This window comes from Taudactylus pleione, unplaced genomic scaffold (genome assembly GCF_031769625.1).
Source record: "Taudactylus pleione unplaced genomic scaffold, aTauple2 ptg000627l, whole genome shotgun sequence".
Classification (NCBI taxonomy): Eukaryota; Metazoa; Chordata; class Amphibia; order Anura; family Myobatrachidae; genus Taudactylus; species Taudactylus pleione.
In genome coordinates, this window is record NW_028285029.1 from 3,377,035 (window position 1) to 3,397,611 (window position 20,577).

Sequence of the window (20,577 nt, forward strand, 5' to 3'; positions counted from 1 at the left end):
TTTTGGACATAACTATGTACTTTGGTCTAAACTAGGGATGTGCAGGCTCGGATAGGTTCGAGTTTGCACGTTGAGTTCGGATTTTTCCCTCCAAAAAAACGGAACTCAGAAAGAGGCTAAATGTCATCTTACATGGACGAACATCATCATTCCTGGACTTTTGGAATGATGATGTTCGTCCATGTAAGATGACGTTTAGCCTCTTTCTGAGTTCCGTTTTTTTGGAGGGAAAAATCCGAACTCAAGTGCAAACTTGAACCTATCCGAGCCTGCACATCCCTAGTCTAAACTAAAGGCAACAACATCTCTACATTTATATGATGATTTTCCATTTGCCATCTGTATTTAAAGCACGTTTGTATCCACTTTAAAATAAAACTATATACAAATGACACACAACGAAAGAACAAAGAATTCTGCCTCTAAAATATGTAGGCCACAAAGACAAAATAAAAATAATATACTGAAGTTTGCAAATCTCATGGGTAACTTTTCTTTCTATTTTAGTTTCGGATACTTAAAGTTTCACAAAAAAAAACTTATGAAAAATGATGATTTATTTCTGCAACTGCTTTATTTATTAAAAAATGTTATCCAGTACCTTTGTGCTTGCCAGTATATCTGCAGATTGGCTATACTGATCCTAAGCTGTTAGCTTTAAAAATATGGGAACATGATAAAATGTTTTGTTAAACTGCAGAAGCTCTTCTCTTTGTTTCAATAGATGCCACATGGACAATGTTCTGAAAAGTGTCAGGATGGATACAGAAAAGCACCAACGGGAGGACACCATGCATGTTGCTATGACTGTGTGCCGTGCTCAGAAGGAGAAATATCCAATAAGTCTGGTATATGTACAATATTTTACTGATTTGTTTTGGAATTAGAAGCAAAGGAAATAATATGTGAATTCACATCAAACTGTAATCAGCATCAGCACCCAGCACCTTGTGACCTTATTATGTTATGTGATATAGATCTGTCCTCATACACGTAGCCTCAATATGCCTGAATAAGCTTGGCATGAATGGGCCACCGGGTCTCATGTGACTCTGTATGAGATGAGCTGCTTTTTTTCCTGCAAATGCATCTTAGTCATAATGTGATTATTATTATTATTACATTTTATTTATAGGGCGCCACAAGAGGTCAGCAGCGCCATACATACAGTAAAGGGTACACAGAACATTACATTACAATACATTAACCAACTTATAAACAGAGCACAAGTAACAATTAGAAACACAATTTTCCATACACAATACAGCTGGGAAGGTGAAGGCTGTCATAGAAGTGCTAGAGAAGAAGGCTGTGAGACAGTGGGAAGGAGGACCCTGCTCCTAGGAGCTTACAATCTGGGGCATCATGTGATGCAACTAAGAGCATCAGGAGGCTACACTGATGAAGGTCCTATGAGACACTTGTATTTATGTGTGACTGAGGGCCATGTTCAGGTTGGATCACAATTCTGCATTCCCATACAACCGGCTGCTGCGAATATATGCTAATGAATGCATTTGCAATGCCATCATAGCACAAGATGCAGATGCCCAGCCCTACATAATGCTACCCCCTTACCATCTTCTCACATCCATAGTAATGTGCAATTATGCAAAATCATTGGTAACATTGAGTAACATCGGAGCTGCACGCTCACTTGTGGTTGACATGACCCCGCTGCAGAAGTTGCTAAACTTCCTGCATGCAGTCAGTACTCAGGCTGCGTATGGGTTCTCTGTGAATAATTTATGCACGCCCCTGCAATGGCGTTCAAATACACTGACACACCAGTGTTCACACGACCACCCCCTGTCACCACTCACAAACAGCACTTCCTGTCAATCACTGAGTGATGGGTCTGCATACTGCCTGCAATCTCATTCCACATCACAATGCCTGGTTCATGCATGCACACTGCATTTTATACACATGCGCAGATTGCAAACATTGGCCAGTTGTGTGCAAACACAGAATTGCGGTCAAACCTGAATCAGGCCGCTGAGTCTGTAAATGAAACACAATAGAATTGGCATGAAAAATAGCAGGGGCAGCTTCATTGTAGTACTGTACTTCATATATAGTTTCAGACTTAGGGTCTGTTTCAGCAGCGATCACAAGTTCAACTAGATATGCAGATCGAGGGATTGTTAGCCATTGTTCATGCATATAAGCCGCTATGTGCATGTGCAGTGCCAGATTAAGGTCCACAAGGGCCTGGAGCTGACATTTATGAAAGGCCTATTGTATGCCACCGCAAGAGGTGTGTTCAGCACTGTGGTTGGGGGATGTAGTCAAAACACAGAAGACCGGGATTCCGTCTGTTGAAATCCCGGCATCGTAATCCCAACCTGGACTAAACATAGGCGGCTAAATCCCAAAGCCAGCCTGCACATCGACACCGGAATCCTGACAGACGGCATTCAGATCGAAGGTAAGTGGGGTGCCCTTAGCTGTTAGCCACAGGGGGAAGGGGGGGAGTTTAGGGTTAGGCACCACTGGGGGGTTTAGGGTTAGGTCCTGGGGATGCGAGGAGAAATTCAAAAAAAGAGCCTGGGCGCACAGCTGTTTGCCAGCTTAGCATAGCGCTAATAGCTGCACACCCAGCACTTTAGTTGGAGAACCGGCATTCTCTGATTTACCTGCTTCCCAACAATGCACACAGTGCAGTGAATTAAATAGCTGTGGGAGCTCCCTCCTGCGGCTATTCATCATCGTGCTGAATTGAATTCCCCATGTACTGAGATGTTAGATCTAGAAACCATAGTGAGATACAACACAGAGTCACTTGGGCCATGATTCTGTAGTGCCAATAGTACTGCCCCGCCACAAGAAACAGAAAGTGGGCATCTCAGTATTAATGAAATCGGCAAATTGAAATCTTGTCAGTGCCTGTATAACAGTAATCATCATTCACAGCAGCCAGCAGGCAACAACATTGTTGGCTCGATCAATTAGCAGAAGCCAAACAGCCAGCAATACTAACACCTCAGGAGGATCAGTCACCCAGCCAGGACACCTTCACAGAGCAGTGGGTGTGCTCACTGGGCAGACATGGCTGCTTCAGGGATATCTAGGGTTAATGGCGCACAGGGCAAAGAAAAATTATGATGCGCATTGAAATCTGTTTTATAAAATAATTTGATTTCTTATTTTGGCACTCAAAAACACACTGGAAACAACAACCAACAGTGTGTTGTGATTACTTACTTAACTTTATTCTGATTCCGGAGAGCCATCCAGCCTATATATATAGGTAGTCAAACCTGGCATCACACACATTATGTATATATAGATATGTGTGTATAATTATAGTGTAGACATAGATAGAGAGAGAGAGATAGATAGTTAGTGTACCTCATGTTATTTTTTTTTTACTATTCAACTATACAGTATAATAAACTCAAAATAATATTAAATATATAAAAAACAAACAAACATAAAATAGAAATCCTAAAACTGCATTTTTCATTGTATCCTTAGGTGACAGTTTATGTGATGTTAAACAGGCCTCCCCACCTCCCCAGTACCTTCATTCAAACTTATTTCCATTTTTGTCTCTCTCCTAGCATGTTCATCTGTTGGGTGTGCGTGCAGCTGGCAGCGCAGTGCTGCAACGATAGTCTGGCATAGGAGATGCGGGGTGTAATTCGTGATGACCAGACAGACTGTTGATATTGCCCGCCAAGCCATGCTCCAGCCTTGATTCCCCCCTTCCTGGTGTGATATGTAGCAGGGGGAGGGGTGGAGCATCTGACAGCCACTGAAGGTGGCCACTCGCAGCCTGCTGGGGGGGATGGGGGAGTGCCCTGACACCCCCTTCCTGGTGTGATCTTCCATTGGGGAGGGGCATCAGATGGGACAGTCACGCAAAGCCTGCATGGGGGGGCGCTCGCGGCCCACGATCAGGGGGGCGGGGCATCGGACGCCTACTCGCAGCCTGTTGTGACAGGTAAAAAAAATCATGGCTACAACAGTCAAAAGCACAAGATGCTGTGGGCCTATTTTGACAAGGGTGCCTGGAGCTGTAGCTCCATCCACCCCATTGGTTATCCAGCCCTGTGCATGTGTTTAGATCATGCTGCGATTATGCACACACAGAGGAATACATTGGATAGTGAATGACAGGCTGTGAGCAATATGGAGTTGTGATGGGGAAGTAGTCTGAAAAACTCGTGTGTGCCGTCTGTTTGAATACCATTGCCTAGGTGTAAATAAATCAGCCACTGCGATTGCATATGCAGCTTGAGAGCTCACTGCATGCAAAGAGACTTGTACTGTTTGTGTTTGGTCAGACCTGCTGTAAATGCTACATGAATGGTCGATGTTTGTCAATGGTACCGATGTTTAAAATGAAGAACAACATTGGATGGATATGATAAATCAGAAGGAGGTGTCTTTATGCTGGCTGAGCTTTGGCAGGCATTAGGATATTTTCACAACTGTGTTGTGTGTCACAGCTGTGACCACAATTGCGATCCATACTCAATCTGGCCCTTAGTCACCCACAGATATCAAATTAATTAGTGCAGTCTCCAGGTGCATCTTAGCCACATTACATTGTGAATAAATGCAATTTTAGTTGAAAAAGATACCAAATGCTAGCAGGGTCGCACACGACGAGGTGCACCGAGCAGGGCTGTTTGGTGCTACTTCAGAAATATTGTATGAGGATGCTTTTGTATATTATAGCCAGTATCATTAAAACTCCATACACTCCTGATTCTGCGTTGTGCACATTAGGTCTGATTCTGAGTTGTGCACATTAAGCCTGCTTCTGAGTTGTATATATTATGCCTGATTCTGAATTCTGCCACTAGGCATTATTCAGATCTATTAACCCTACAACTGCTGCTCCAGGAGTGTGGGAAATAGTTATAGGTCTGATTTTTCCTATGGGGTTGGACCTGCATTCTCATACATACTGTATATAACATTCACCAAGAGAAATTGGACACAGTAACATTATAGGAGTTAATTTGCTAAGCTCCGTGACTGGACGATATTGACTTCACTGCTGTGTTTGGCCATTATTTACAACTCAGAAATTTAGACAAACTCTGGTGAGAAATCATGAAACTCTCATTAAACATACGTGAAAACACAAATAGAAATAAATACACCATCAGCCAAACACGCAGATTCTTTTCAAAGCCAGGATTTCAAAATGGGTATTTACCAAGAATCATGATTATAATCATGGGTATAATTTTAGCAAACTTGGTCCTTAAAAAAGGTTTTTAATAGGCTACCCCCTGAGCATGAAAAGCAATAGGTGTTGGTTCAAAGAGAAGAACCTCGACCAAGAACTCTATAGTTGGTGCACTCAAATAGCTTCAATTATATCAAAGCTCAAATAGCATTATATAAAACATAACTTTTAATGAATATAACAATAGAATAAAAGGACTTACACAGATGTCAAGAACTCTCACACAGAGTTGTGAAAAGAGTGAATCTAGTTTGTAAAACCTGGATTAAGAATAGGCGAAATATGGAAAAACTAATACTAGACAATACAACATGAAACATGTAATACAATATAAAAAACACCAGGTCACTAGGTGTTAATTGGAAAATCCTATAAAGTAGCAATATTAATTTCTTCTTGCCAGGAAAAGGTATATCAGAGAGCAATAGAAAAAATAGAAAGTTAGGGGCATCAGATTCAATACTGGGCTCTGCTGCTCCTTTTACACTTAAAATAAGTGGAGGAAAAGGAGCGAGAGATCTGCCAGTATCGTGACCCCTAAGAATAATTTGTCAACAGTGGTCTTAGTCATCAAACCCAATTACTACTATCTGCTGTCATATCTATGACATTGGACAGCAAATGAGTGAATAGATAGTAAGAGATGGGGACCACTGGGAAGTGTAGGATATAGTGGAATTGTTTCCAATATGACAGATAAGTGGATTATTCCTCAACCTAATATCATAGATTATAGAAACTTATAAGTAAAAAATAATGTTGAAACATATTAATTCTCAGTTAACAGTGTAATAGAAAAGTGGGGGCTATAGATTCCACAATCAGGCTCTGCTGCTTGGAGTGAGAGATCTGCTGGTGTAGTAGTCCCAAGAGATAATAGTCAAGAAGAGGTTCCCTTCATCAACCCCAATTTCTACTGTTGGTTTGTCATATCTGACGGCATTGGACAACAAATGAGTGAATTATCAGATTGGAATGGGATCCTATTCGAATTAACACAGTAAAGTCACACTCAAACTGTTAATCAATACATTTTTATCACTCGTATATGCACAAGGTCGTATTAATGCGATCTCAAAATTAAATACATTGGTAGCGAAGATACATCAAAAGAGTATATCTCAATTGAATGCGGCAATATTGTTCAGTCAAATTGTATCTAAAATCCAATATATTTAGGCATCAGAAATATGTCGCTGATGGCGATTGAATCAACATAACCTAAGATAATGTTCTAATGTTCTAATCCAAAATAACTATAATATCAATCCAACACACACATAATCAACATAACCTAAGATAATGTTCTAATCCAAAAACTATAATATCAGCAAAAAATTGCTATACAACAAAGAACATATTACAAAAATATTGGCCAGTGATAGATGGTCCCAATAATATACATGAGTCCTATCAAAAGGCAATATGAATTGGCTGAAAATCAGTGTACTTCAGCTTATGTGTAGATTAACATATTCTTTGTATATATGATATGATGTAAAATAACCCTGTTCTTGTTGTAAGAAACAACTAGGCAATGAATGATTGAATCCTTAGTAGCCAACGTATTATCCTGCCACATGAATGAATGAATCAGATTGGCAATGAAAGGGTAAATCCTAAATAGCTGCGGTGTGCTGTTTAACATGCCATACAAGTCAAATGAGGAGGTAACCTCAGAAGTACATAGTACAAGAATACATGACCTGGTCTTGGGGTGTCCCGTCCTGTGCAATAACGGGACCACCCTGCTCCGTGCCGATGTGCGTTTCACCTCGTGGGCTTGATCAAGTGGGAGCTGCATCCATTTGTGGGAACATTCTGTCATGAATGGCAGAAGATTCAAGAAATCCTACACAAACATTTGGATATCTTACGCACAGATCAGGACCTAGCTAAGATTGTTGGAGATAAAATCCAAATAAGCTGGAGAAGATCAAAAACTTGAGAGATATTTTGGTAAAAAGTCATCTAGAATCCCTGGGAAAACAATTATACTGCAAAAAAGGATCCAGTGAATGTGGAAGATGCAAGGCATGCCCAAATTTGATCACAACCAACACCTTCAGTGATAGATATAATAAGATCTGGCATATTAAGGAGCATATTAACTGTGACACAACAGGGGTCGTTTATAATCTTCAATGCCCCTGTAAGAAAATATACTTTGGAAAAACCAAAATAACCCTCAAAACAAGGATACTAGAACATATAGGGAGCATAAGAAATGCGGAGCAAGATAAAAAGAAATTTAGACCCCTGACTCCTATAGCGAGATATTTTTTGAAGTACAATAATGGAAACTCCAAAATGTTGAAAGCCTTCAGATTAAAAAGAATAATATGAACATCAGAGGGGGAGATGTGGATGTTGAACTTCTGAAGCAGGAATTTAGATTTATTTTCTTGTTAGACACACTGACACCCAAAGGTTTAAATGAGGAAAAAAGTTATTCAGCCTTCTTAAAATAGTGTTAAATCTTATTACATATCTATATATATATATATATATATATATATATATATATATATATATATATATATATTGATGGACAATAACTATATTAGATTACATATAATAATAACTGACCATCCTATATAAGAATTTCTTGACACAATTTTGGTCAGATTATATTAATCTTTACTCTGGCCTATTCAATTGTCTTTGGAACAATCAAATAAGAACTTTTAGTAATTCACTATATAGAATTTATTATTATTATTGCTCTATTCTTAATAAACTTTTTAATTTTTAACTTCATTATTTATTATTATTTTTTAATTTTATTTACCCATTTGCACTATTTGATAATGTCAAGTATATCATATATTTCAATAGGAACATACATATAGAGATCAGAATAGGTGTTCACTATTATTTGCTCACATTTCACATTATCTAATTTATTTCATTTTTATTTTAATTCTTTTTAATTTGTTTTCATCACCATTTGGGCACAAAATTTTTTGTGTATAGGCACAGGTGTGTGCATATATGTATGTGCACAAGTGTGTGTATATATATATATATATATATATATATATATATATGCATATACATTTCAATATTAAGTTCAACCAATATCGAGTATAAATTAGCTTGATGATATAAATACACTGGTTAATTTTGGTTACACCAATATAACTTTTATGAGTTACATTAATTTTTCATTTTTTTTCTTTTTTTTGTCACTTGGATATATTCACTAATATATATATTTATGAATTGATTTTGTTATTAATAATTATACATTTTAAATGGGATAATTAATTATTATGAGAATTATATATACAGTATAAGAGTTTATAATAAACCTACAGTATATAGTAATAATTTAGTTGAATTAATGATATGAGGAATAAATTTATTCTAGAGATGATAGATTTAGGACATCAGGTCAGAAGGATCCTTATGATTATCTATCAATTGGATAGATCTGTAAAGGATCCAATAGTTAATATTATAGGACAATCACATGACTTGTCCAGAATATTATTATATATATTTTTATGGATATACTTAATAGACAATCTTGCTATTAATATTAACACCGCAACCTAACTTGATTTGTGATCATTAGGAATGTTGCTGAATAATATTGTTTTCCTATATTAAAGTATAAAAGAATATTGTTCTCGGAAATGGACTATTTTAGCCTGATAGCAATTGAACAGAATCCAGGAGCGATTGAGAATACTTGAAGCACTACATCACTGACCCTGATGTTGGTCTGAGTCAGAAGGGGCAGTGCACCATATGTGGCCTAATATGATAGATAACTTGGGATTGATTGACATCCCACTCCTCAAATCACATGCCTGCGGTTATTTAAGACAGTTCCAGTAAGCGGCTCGGCTTACCTTGACAAAGCCTTTAAGCGAAATGCAGCTTTGGTTCACAACATATCCTGAAACCACTAAACTATGATCTAATAATCCAACATCCCTAACGCTCTCTGTAGAAACCCGAGAGGGTTAGTCAATAATAATAAAGAGCGTACATGGCGAATATGAGACTGTGTGTTACATAATCAATCTGTAGTTACATACTGGGAGTTATTATCCTCCTGTCCCTCATTCAGTATCTGGAAGGGCTGACTCACGGTCCCATGAGAAGCAGATAGACCAGAAATTACACAGTTAACATTTACATATATTTCCCATGAACACTTCTTTGAATGTTGAAATTCATATACAAAAACCTTTATTATACTGTAAGTGACTAGTTGGAGATATATGTTCATTAATATGTAATACATACTTCACAGGTGAGATATTTAATTGTATATTTAATAATAGTGATTTTCACTATAAGTACATTAGCAATTACAAAATATTACTCCTTAATTCCCGGATATAACCATCTGTTAAAGACAGATTTGGATGGTGCAATAGCAACTACAGCAATCACTTATGATTAGTGTCTATTTTTACTTATTATAAATAACAAAGATATCTGATTGTATGCTGACAAACAGCAAGCAATAGACACTATATAAAGTGATGTACATTACACAGAATGAGCGAGACACATAATACACTCACTAAAGTGGATATAAAATATATGTATATGTGGTAATACAGGATTGTTGCATACACTTTTTAAAACACTTTAGTCATTACTCTTTTCATTATCTAACCTTTTACATTTTTCGCTGCATCACCTGTCTTATTAGACAGTATTAAAATTAATTAACCAATAAAAGTTATATTTTAAATTCAATTGTGCACCACCTTAGGCATTTCATCCTTTTATCTCTCAACTGTATGATACTCAAATCATACTTGAACCCCTATCTACCTTCCATCAACTGCTGGAACAGCTACAAGCTCTACTCATCAAAATTTTTCTGATCATTCCCTAGTTTCTTAGAGCTACCTCTGTCTCAACTAAAACCTCTGCCTTAGAATCCCTAAGAAACCAAACATTCTTCCATACCAAGTAAAGTGAGACATTGAGGTCACCTGTGCTCCAAGCTCTCTGTGGCTGAACACCAGTGGCGCAACTATTTACAGCTCTGTCTCTATTGTGGGGTTTCTGACCACTTCATTAAAGACTGTTCCCTTTGCAACTCCAACAGTAATTCCAAGTGTCAATGTCTCAGTGCCCATTCTGGTTCCATCCTGGAGTCTATCTATTCTGGTCCCGTCCCAGATTCTGCCTGTTCTGGTTCCAGCCCGGATTCTGCCTGTTCCAGTTCCATCCCAGATCCTGCCTGTTCTGGTCCCAGTCCAGATTCTGCCTGTTTTGGTCCCAGTCCAGATTCTACCCATTCTGGTCCCATCCCGGATTCTACCCATTCTGGTCCCAGCCCCGGATTCTACCCATTCCGGTCCCAGGCTGGATTCTACCTGTTCCAGTCCCAGTCCGGATTCTGCCCGTTCCGGACTCAGCACGGAATCTGATTGTCCCGGCAGGGGACTCCACTCAGTAACCACAGGAGGGGTGTCTAAGTTATCAATCCCAGGAGAGGACTCAAGTCTTGCACCCCAGGAAGGGGTTTCAAGTCTTGCACCCCAGGAAGGGATTTCAAGTCTGGCACCCCAGGAAGGGATTTCAAGTTTTGTTCCCCAGGACAGGATATCAAGTCTCATACCCCAATAGGGGGTTTCAAATTCCAATCCCCAGGAGGGGATGTCTAGTCTCATACCCCAGGAGGGGATTTCAAGTTTAGCACCCAAAGAGCCGGTTTTAGTTTCCAGTTCTCAGGGAGAAGTGTAATTTTGTACTACTAATTCTGATCATGGGTCCTGTTCATCATCTTCTGAAAATATTGTTCCAGTGGACGACAATCTCTGTAGACTATTCTCAGCTTTGATTGCTGATGCTACTGTCTCTAGCACCTTTGGACCTCTTCCAGTTTCATCAGTTGGTCCAAATACCGAACATTTGTCAGCTTCAGTTATTTCAACCCCCCATCAATCAGAGCATCCTCAAGTTTCCACCAGCCCTGCACCTGAATGTGCTCCACTTTCCTTGAACACACGGGATTCATCAGAAACTCCAGAATGCATTTATTTTGATGTGGACTTATCACAATACTATGCATTAATGAAGCAATACTCTGCATTCATGGAAACAGATCTAACCTGTGGTATCACTCCTACCAACATCGCTAAGTTCTTTCTCCTTTCCTTTAGAGGTAAGGCATTGGACTGGGCCAATACACTAATTGAGTCCAAAGATCCAATGCTCCTAAATATAAAGACTTTCAGTGAAGCTGTTATCAAAGAATTTGGTCCTAACCCTGTAAAACACAATACTAGCAAAGTTTCCAGTTCCAAAATTTTGTTCAAGCAGTCTGTTTGTTCTACCAAGTATTCATCCTCTGCTCAGTCCTCCACTCCCCTGAAGTCCAAACAAACTCAAAGCATCCAAGGAAAGCAGCACTATGAAATAAGCAACCCTGAACATGAGATGTGCACCCACCTCCTTGTCACCTTTGTACAAATGTACCTCCCAAAATACAGACTCTGACAAAGTTTCTAATAAGAGATGGTTACCCTCTGATGCTCCTATATACCGCTTGTATGGTATAGAATGAAACACTCAGAGAGAAGAGGTCTCGAAGGACCTTTAGGAACCAACCATTTAACACCATCAGAACTGGTCATGTTTTGCTTAGTTTCCCCCAGGAGTCCTATCAGTCTGCAAGCCATACAAATTCTTGCATTCTACCTTTAGATACTGACTCGGAATCTGAGTTCAATAACACATATGATAATTCTCCATTTAATGATGACCATCTGTCATTTATCCCTGTCCTTCCCAGTCACGTATTTCCTCAGGAGTTGCCCATGAGAGCTACGGCTTTCCAGAGGAGACGATCATTTTTCCACCCAAGATACCAGTGAAATAATGCCTGTTCTACATCTTCTCATACCAAATCTTTGTGTACTACATTTCCAGAAGAGTGCCCTAATTTGGGGATTACTAAAGACTTCATAGGTGGTGAAGTTTCCACCTGTAGTGAGGAAGAATGGTCTACTTATTCTGAGGATGAAGATGTCTGAAGATATGTTTTCAAGAGTTATGGTGTCTCTGTGTTTAAAGCTTCTAGAATGTCATGTTTTGAAGAAAATTTTCCAGTTTTCCTGGTGTCTAATTTTTTCATGTTCTTTTTGTATTTATTTGGATGTTTGGAGTCCACCCATGAAGAGGGGGGTACTGCCACAACCCTGGCTAGATTTTACCTTTCACCTTGAGACTTACCTCTGCCAGCTGCTCCATGGATCTGTGTGTGCAATTTGCTTGGTAGATCTGCTCTAAATCATACTGGCTGCAACACTTCTGTGTGTGCATTTGAACTGTGCTTTCCTTTGCACAGTGATTCTTCACCTGTGCCCTCCACTGTCTATGAACACTGCTAGCCTTGATTGAAATTGCAGGTGTAGTTCTGACTCTCAGTACTGCAGAGATGATTGCTCCCTCTGCATGTTGTGCCCTCAACCACTCAGAGTGCTACTACCAGACCACCTGACCATATCCACCAATATCTACCAGACCCAGGGTATATACATCCTCCTCTAATAGCATTATGATAGCATTCTGGGCATTCTGAACATCTCGTTACTTCCCATGGTGTACAGATTGTGCTATATCTGTTTCTCTGTGTTCTAATGTATCCAAAGCTCCTGCTGGCAGCAACCTCTGGTGCATCTGGAAAACCTGCTGGTTCTCAGACCAGTCATCCTGCTTACAGTAATACCTGGAAAATCCAGAAATCCTACTTACAGCAATACCTGGCATACCCAGAAATTCTGCTGGTTCCAAGACCAGTTCATCTAGCAGTCCTGCTAATAGCTACCCCTGGTGCATTTGGAAATCCTACTGGTTCACACCAGTGAACCAGCCGTCCTCCAATTACGTGGAGTCCAGATTACCTGCCGGTCCTATCCGGTGATAATCCCGTCGTCCTCCATAAAACCTGGAGTCCAGTTAAACTCCAGTTCTAACCGGAGTTACAGTCGTCCTCCATTATACCTTGAGTTAAAAGTTATCTACCCATACTTCATACGGCTTCCCAGCTGCACCAAGTAGCTCCCATGCTACCACCATTCTCCATACTGCTTCCCAGCTGCATCAAGTACCTCCTGTGCTTCCACCATTCTTCATATGGTTTCCCATCTGCATCAAGTAGCTCCCATGCTACCATCATTTTTCTTATGGCTTCCCAGCTGCACCAAGTAATTCCTGTGCTACCACCATTCTCCTTACAGCTTCCCAGCCACACCAAGTCTACCAACTGGTACCCCATCCAGCTCAGCAAGCCTTCCTGCTGATCCCAGTCCAAGCCACACCAAGTCTAAAAACTGGTTCCCCGTCCAGCTCAGCAACCCTTCCTACCAGTCCCAGTCTGGTTTCTCCAAGTTTGCTACTGGTCCCACTCCAACATTTCAAGTCATTTATCATCAAAGGCAGTTCTCACTGCTGCACAATTCTAATGCAATAGAGCTATTACCATCATCCATGATTCCAGTCAAGCCAGTCTCCACTGAATCCAGTTCATCACCTGAGTCAGGTAATTCCCAGACACCAATTGTGACACTTTGTTGTCAGGGGTTACAAATATCAAAGCCTCATTAAACAGAGTGCATTGCCACGTAATGGATTACTTAATGCAGCTCTTTAGAATCCAAAGTCTAACCACATACTGTACCTTGTATTAAACATTTTAATCCTGCTAGCACTAACATTAGATTCAGTTAGGGGTTTTGGCCTATTCTAAAATGTGAAAATGATTTGAAATTACAGGTGATGGACATCATGTCCTGCTACCCTAGGATCAAAAGATATGCAACTATTTTATGAAGACAGATGTTCTGAATCTAGGTAGAGAACAGTATCAGATCTTTCATCTGAATTCTAATAGAAAAGACTTCTGTTTGTGCTTATTATGCACCTTGAACAAAACAAAACTTCTGTTTAGGTCAGTTTGTGTTTGAGCATGTTGATGTTTATGCTGATGCTCCTATTTGAATGGCTGTATATGTGACTAGTGCCCTAATCACAAGAAAAAAAAATCTGGAGCCATTTTTTAGATAATAAAAATTATAAAAAGATAAATAGGCTTAGTGGAGAATAAGCACTGATCTACAATGAGAACGAGAGTAAGAATTATGTAATGGTAAAATCTCAACCTCTTTAGTCAAATTGTCTAACGCATCATAAAGGTTAAATTCTGCCAATAGCCTATGAAATGCTAGAGAGGAGCCAGCTGCAGTCTGAGTATAATGACCAGGAAACAGGTGGAATTTGTCTAATTTAGGATTGAGAAAAAGATCAGAGTATTCCAGAAAAAGGAGTTTGCCCCATCTTATCTTTGAATTTTTAAGTTGACATCTCTGAAAAAAGACATCTGATTACAATTGTGAGCACAAAATAATTCTATTTTAACCTATTAATCCTCTCATTACTTCTCCATAGTTAGCCTCAAGTTTAAGGATGACAAATGACAGGCCACTGACAAAGTAGTTTAAAGTATATTGCTGGTCCTTAAAGACCATAGTTCCCAGTTAAGAGAAGTGAGTCTCCTGCAAGTCTACTACAGTAAATCAGCCATATGTTTTTGAAGAGTAGATAGGCCCAACATACTGTACACTTATTAGGGAAATCAACCCCTTAACATTTAGTGAGTAAAAATTAAAGTCTGATAATATTAGAAGTAATAGTAGCAGTCGTAGTAGTATTTACAAAGCACCAGAATATGTATACAGTGTTGCACAATTATGGTTAGAACATAAGATAAAATATTACACTTGTCGTGGTTGAAAAAACAGACCAGTAAGGGATGTTTGCACACAACATGAGCTTTTACCTCATATTTAACAATATGTCAACATATTGAGCAACAAAGTAGTAATACATATATTCTGCACTGTGTGGTATATGAGGTCCTAATGGCAAATGTTTAAAAGCATTTTATCCATTAATGTAGAGATGTCAAGAGCAAATTAAAGAAATGAGTAGAGAGAAAGGTAGCAATGTAAGGAGAGATAGAAATCTGAGAATAAAATTGAAGAAAAATAATATTTACATTTTCCACTTTTTTATTCAATAGACAATAAAAATTGTGTGAAATGCAGCAACACTGAATGGCCAAATGATGCAAGAAACCAATGTATTTCCAAAATTCAAGAGTTTCTTTCATATGAAATGGAAATAACGTCTTTGTTTTCTGCCATAGCCATATTATTTTCTGTTATAATTATAATCATAATTGGAATATTTATTTCCTTTTCGAACAGCCAAATTGTCAGAGCTAATAACCGGAACCTCAGCTTTACTCTCCTCATATCTCTAAAGTTAAGTTTACTTTGTGTATTTCATTTCCTTGGTCATCCAGAGCATATAACCTGCATGTTGCGCCAAGTCTGCTTTGGAACTATATTTACTATTGCTGTGTCTTCTGTACTGGCTAAGACCATCATGGTTTGCATCGCTTTTAAGGCCACAAGACCTGGTAGCTACTGGAGAAAATGGATGGGAGTTAAACTACCAAATTCTTTACTGATGGTCTGCTCATCTGTCCAGGTCTTGAATGGTGTACTTTGGATGTCAGTTTCTCCTCCATTTCAAGAATATGACATGGATACTTATGCTGAGAAGATCATCATCCAATGTAATGAGGGTTCTGTGTTGGCCTTTTATTTCATGTTGGGTTACATCGGGTTCCTGGCAGCTGTGAGCTTTGTTCTGGCTTTCATGGTTAGGACATTACCAGACATCTATAATGAGGCCAAATACATCACATTCAGCATGCTGCTGTTCTGCAGTGTTTGGGTCTGTGCCATCCCAGCCTATCTGAGCAGTAAGGGTAAAAACACTGTGATTGTAGAGGTGTTTGCTATATTAGCTTCATGTATTGGAATTTTATTCTGTATATTTTTTCCTAAATGCTACTATATACTGAAGAGATCTGAAATAAACAAAAAAGAACTAATTATCCATAGGAAAAAAAATAATAAGATCTGATGTCCTGTAATATGATAGAGACAGCTCAAGACAATGGGCCTAAAGATTAGTATTCAGAATTAGCTTAATGTGTGTTTAAAAGAAGCACATGCCAAAGTCACATATTTTTGTACATATGCTGATCCGTGTACATCTTGGGATCTGCTCTTTCAGCTGATTTATACCAAGCACAAAAAAGGAACATTTATGGTCAGATGAAAAGCTGGAAATATGTTTATGTTTCTGAAAGAGATGCATATGGTTTATTACATCAGGCACATTTACATCTAGGTATCATTTTATACCTAAATTTACATCTAAGCCTGCCCAGGACCGAATTGTGCCTACAGAATCAGTTTTGCTCAATAAAGAATAAACACTACTCGCACTTACTAACTCTTATTAATGCTTTTTACACTTACAATTTATATTGTTGCTGTATGGCCACATTTACCTTATTATATGTTTTGAGAACCAGGTCAGAATTGCTTAGTTACGTAAAATTCAAACCTTTTTAAATTACCATCATTGGTCTCATAAGCATCTGACTTATTGTCTATAACAAATCACATGGGCACTATGTTATTTAACTTAGGATCTATTAATTTAATATTCGTTATCCAGTACTAAACTTTTGGTGATTGTTAAAATGTCCTTATATTAAAATATGAAACTTATTAAATCTGTTTGTTTGCAAAGATGTCAGTGATACATTTATTTACTTTCTCTGTGTATTACCATTGCGAATGTTATGTTATTTTCCCATCTACAACCATAAAAAATGTTTGCAACTATTACCCCCTCTTTAGCTATATTATTATCCTTTATTTATATGAAGCCTCCAGGGGTCCGCAGCACCTTACAAAGTACAAATACAGATTAAGCAAGACAAGAAACAAAGAAACAATTTACATTGCAGGACAAGTACAATTTTGCTATACATTGGTACATCAGCAGTCATAATAACCAAATAGGCAGTATGGTGGCAGAAACCAAGGGTTAGTTGCCATTGTATGCAGTGGAGAGCAGAGGATTGTATAAGCAAAGAAATGAAAAGCACATGAGGACTCTGCTTATTAGAGCTTACATTCTAAAGGGGAGATGCAGAGAGAACAATAAATAAGATACAGGTGCCAATCATCTAGGGCACTCCACTCTATCTATGCTAAATTGTCCAGTGACTATCTCAGAAAAAAATCTCTGTACTTGGAATGCTAAAGATGTAGGGGAAGAGAAAAAACAGCAATAATAATTCCCTCAAAGGGAGAGAAACAATAATCTCTTTTATAAAACATAAAATATAGATATATGAAAACTATGATATAAATAGCAGCACAATTGTGTGAAAAACACTGGGTATAAAAGCCTATTTAAGTCCAGAAGTCATAAAGCTATGGCTAACCAGCAGTGTAGTTCTGTTACTCATATACCATGTTGCAAAAATAAGTTCTGCAGACTTAATGGTAAAATATGCCTGTTTTGTTCAAGATGATTCTCTGAGCAGTCCAGAAGGAATGTAATGCACAGATCAAATAAAGGTGTTAGAACATTCTTACCATGCCTCAGATGTGCTGTGTAGTTCCACTTCCGGCAGGTGGAAATAATTAAATAATAGAAAGATAGTGTAGCTGGCTAGTCTACTTATCTTCATATACTGTTATAGTTAATGTTGTAAATGCAGGAACAAAAAGCCTTCCAGTCACTGCCCTATTTGGGCTGTATCAGCCGATACAAGTGGATCTATTAATAGATGAAAGGAACAGTCCAGTTTTGCTGAAACAATGTTGAGTAGTATATTCTCACCAGAATCCAATTTAGTAGTCCCATGTACAAATGACTTCCACTTATTATCCTTCAGTTGATGCTGGTAGCAATGCTGGGCTTAATGTCCCACTCCCATATGACAAGTATCGGGAGCTATATCTCATTCAGCATCCTACTGGCAATCAGAGCTCAGCTCAGTGACAAGGTGCAAAAATGGTTGTATGTAAAAGTAGGCAAGAAGTCAGCTTCCTAGAGATGCAAAGAGAGTTGATACAGACAGTGAGCAAGGAGCAAAGAACAATGGGTTAGTATGAGAGCTGGATAGCTTTGATGAAGAATTGGATCTTGAGAGCTCATTTGAAGTTTACTAAGAACAGGAGATTCTGATAGGGACAGGGTGCCATGGGCATGGTACAGCTCAGGCAAAACATTTTTAGGCAGAAGTGTCCTATTATCACTGCAATACTAGCACAGTAATATCAAACATGATTATTCTGACAGAATGCTTACAAAGTTCCTGAATATTGCAAAGATCTCCAACCATCCCAGGAAAGTCAAACAATCTCCCATATCCCATCTGTTTCACTGTGAATTATGCCATCCAGGGGCTGGATGATGGGATTCTTGATACCTGTAGTTTGTATAATTATCAGCACAGGTCCCAAATATATGCCCTATGCCTGGGCTTACAAGCTGGTGGTGCCAATTCCTGCTCCTCAACATCTAGGGATGATAATAGTGTCTCAATCATATAAAAATAAATAAACTAATTACATACTACAGACATTGTTTTGGTGAAAGTGGATTGAACATTTCTAATGTCTATTTATATCAACTCTATCTTTTAATATTATGCAATAATAGTCATATGCAACAAAGCAACAATTAGAGAGAGTTCAGCTTTACAAAGCAAGTCTGTTCCTATAACCAGAGTATTCAATAACTTCTATAATTTGACTATTTATACACATTTATTACAGATGTCTCTTACAGAATGACAGAGGTGTACATTTTAAACCAATTATATTTCTTATTTCTGTAATAAATTACAGATTTGGCAAGAAGAGTTAGAATTAGCAACAAACTGAGTATAAACATTTATTTTATAGCAATAGATTATTATACTGAGGTTGACAACTACTCTAAGGGCCAAATTCTATTAGTCACAATGTAGTTGACAGGGGCTATTCTATTACAGCCTGTGGCAGCTACTTAGCATATTTCTGTTCACTTCCTCCTAAGGCTTGAAAAGAAATCTGTGTTAAATAGGGCTTTCTGTCATTATTACAAACATGTTAACCCAGAGCTCTGGTTAAAAGTCAGAAGCTATAACAAATTGTGGTAAATTAACAAGGCTATTTGATTCAGGCCCTTATATGTCACAGTATTTATACATTCACCAATAACAATCTTAATCTGTGACTTTAATTCCTCTAGTTTCATCATGATAACACCCTGGCCATGTACAGTACTTCCCGTAGTTACACAATAATGCAGGAGATAAGGTGACTGCTGCTAAGAAGTTTAGTATAGTTACTGTTGTACAGTACTCTGTGCTGGAGTAAACAGTCAGATAGTTTGGTTGGCAATAAATTATTCTAAATTTATGAACATTCATGTTAATTATAATGGATCACTTATAAGAAAAAAGTAAATTTTTATATATAATTAATAATAATGATGATGATAATGATACAAAGCTATGGACAGTGAGGAACAGAGGACATGCTTTATACAGGAACATGCTCACAATGCTTTTCTGGTGAAACATTATTTTTGTTAAAAATGGAAAAACAATATTTAATCCCACACAATTCTCTATTTTTGATATATAGATCTAACCTAAAACAGTTTATATCTCTATTAGATGGCCAGATTTTCCACCTTTTATCAGCCTCTCACAGGGAGCAGCACCTTTATAAAACCTAAGGTCCACAAACGTTCTATCTAAAATGGCTGGTTTTAAAACTATGCATTCTTATTCCACAGTCATACAGATTCATCTTTCTCTATATAAAGATAATTTACACAACTGTTTTTTTTAACTGTTGAACATAGACACACAATAAAGTCTGCCAACAGGAGTGGGAGCTGAATATCTATCAGACACCTATGGTAAGTCTCCTGCTTTGCCACATGTACATCTCTCTCCTGGCACAGAAAAAGACAACATACTAGGGTTCAAATCCAGAGCGCAGGATGTTAGGGACCTACCCAAAAGAGGTTACCTGGATATGGTGGGTAGGTCCATAACCTTGGCCATGATTATGCTAAAAACCTCTATTGATTGCAAAATTGTATTGCATTTATATATATTATTAATAATTTGGAGTTGTGCACTTGAGATTTGTCTGTTTCTGTGCCTGCAATTAGCTCATCAGGTAGCACCACCCATCATATATATATAGTCAGGTTGTGCAGTCCAGAAATCTTTCCCACATCCCTCTCCTGGCTAGCCTCCTACCTCTCTGACCGATGTTTCTCTGTCTCCTCTCATGACTCATCTTCCCCCCACATCCTCTTACAGTAGGTGTTCCCCAAGGTTTTGTGCTTGGACCTTTCCTATTCTCACTCTATACGTCCTCAGTAGGTGTTCTGATCAGCTCTATTGACCTCCATTAACATCTCTATGCTGTTGATACTCAGATCTA

The 20,577-nt window shown here is 38.3% G+C and overlaps 1 protein-coding gene across 1 annotated transcript; it reads left to right on the forward strand.

The window, feature by feature from the left end:
* Nucleotides 1-724: 724 nt before the first annotated feature.
* LOC148479268 (vomeronasal type-2 receptor 26-like) lies at nt 725-16,183 on the forward strand. Its single transcript, XM_088454684.1, has 2 exons — nt 725-848; nt 15,270-16,183. Exons 1-2 carry the CDS (start codon nt 725-727, stop codon nt 16,181-16,183), a joined length of 1,038 nt encoding a protein of 345 aa, XP_088310810.1.
* Nucleotides 16,184-20,577: the final 4,394 nt, after the last annotated feature.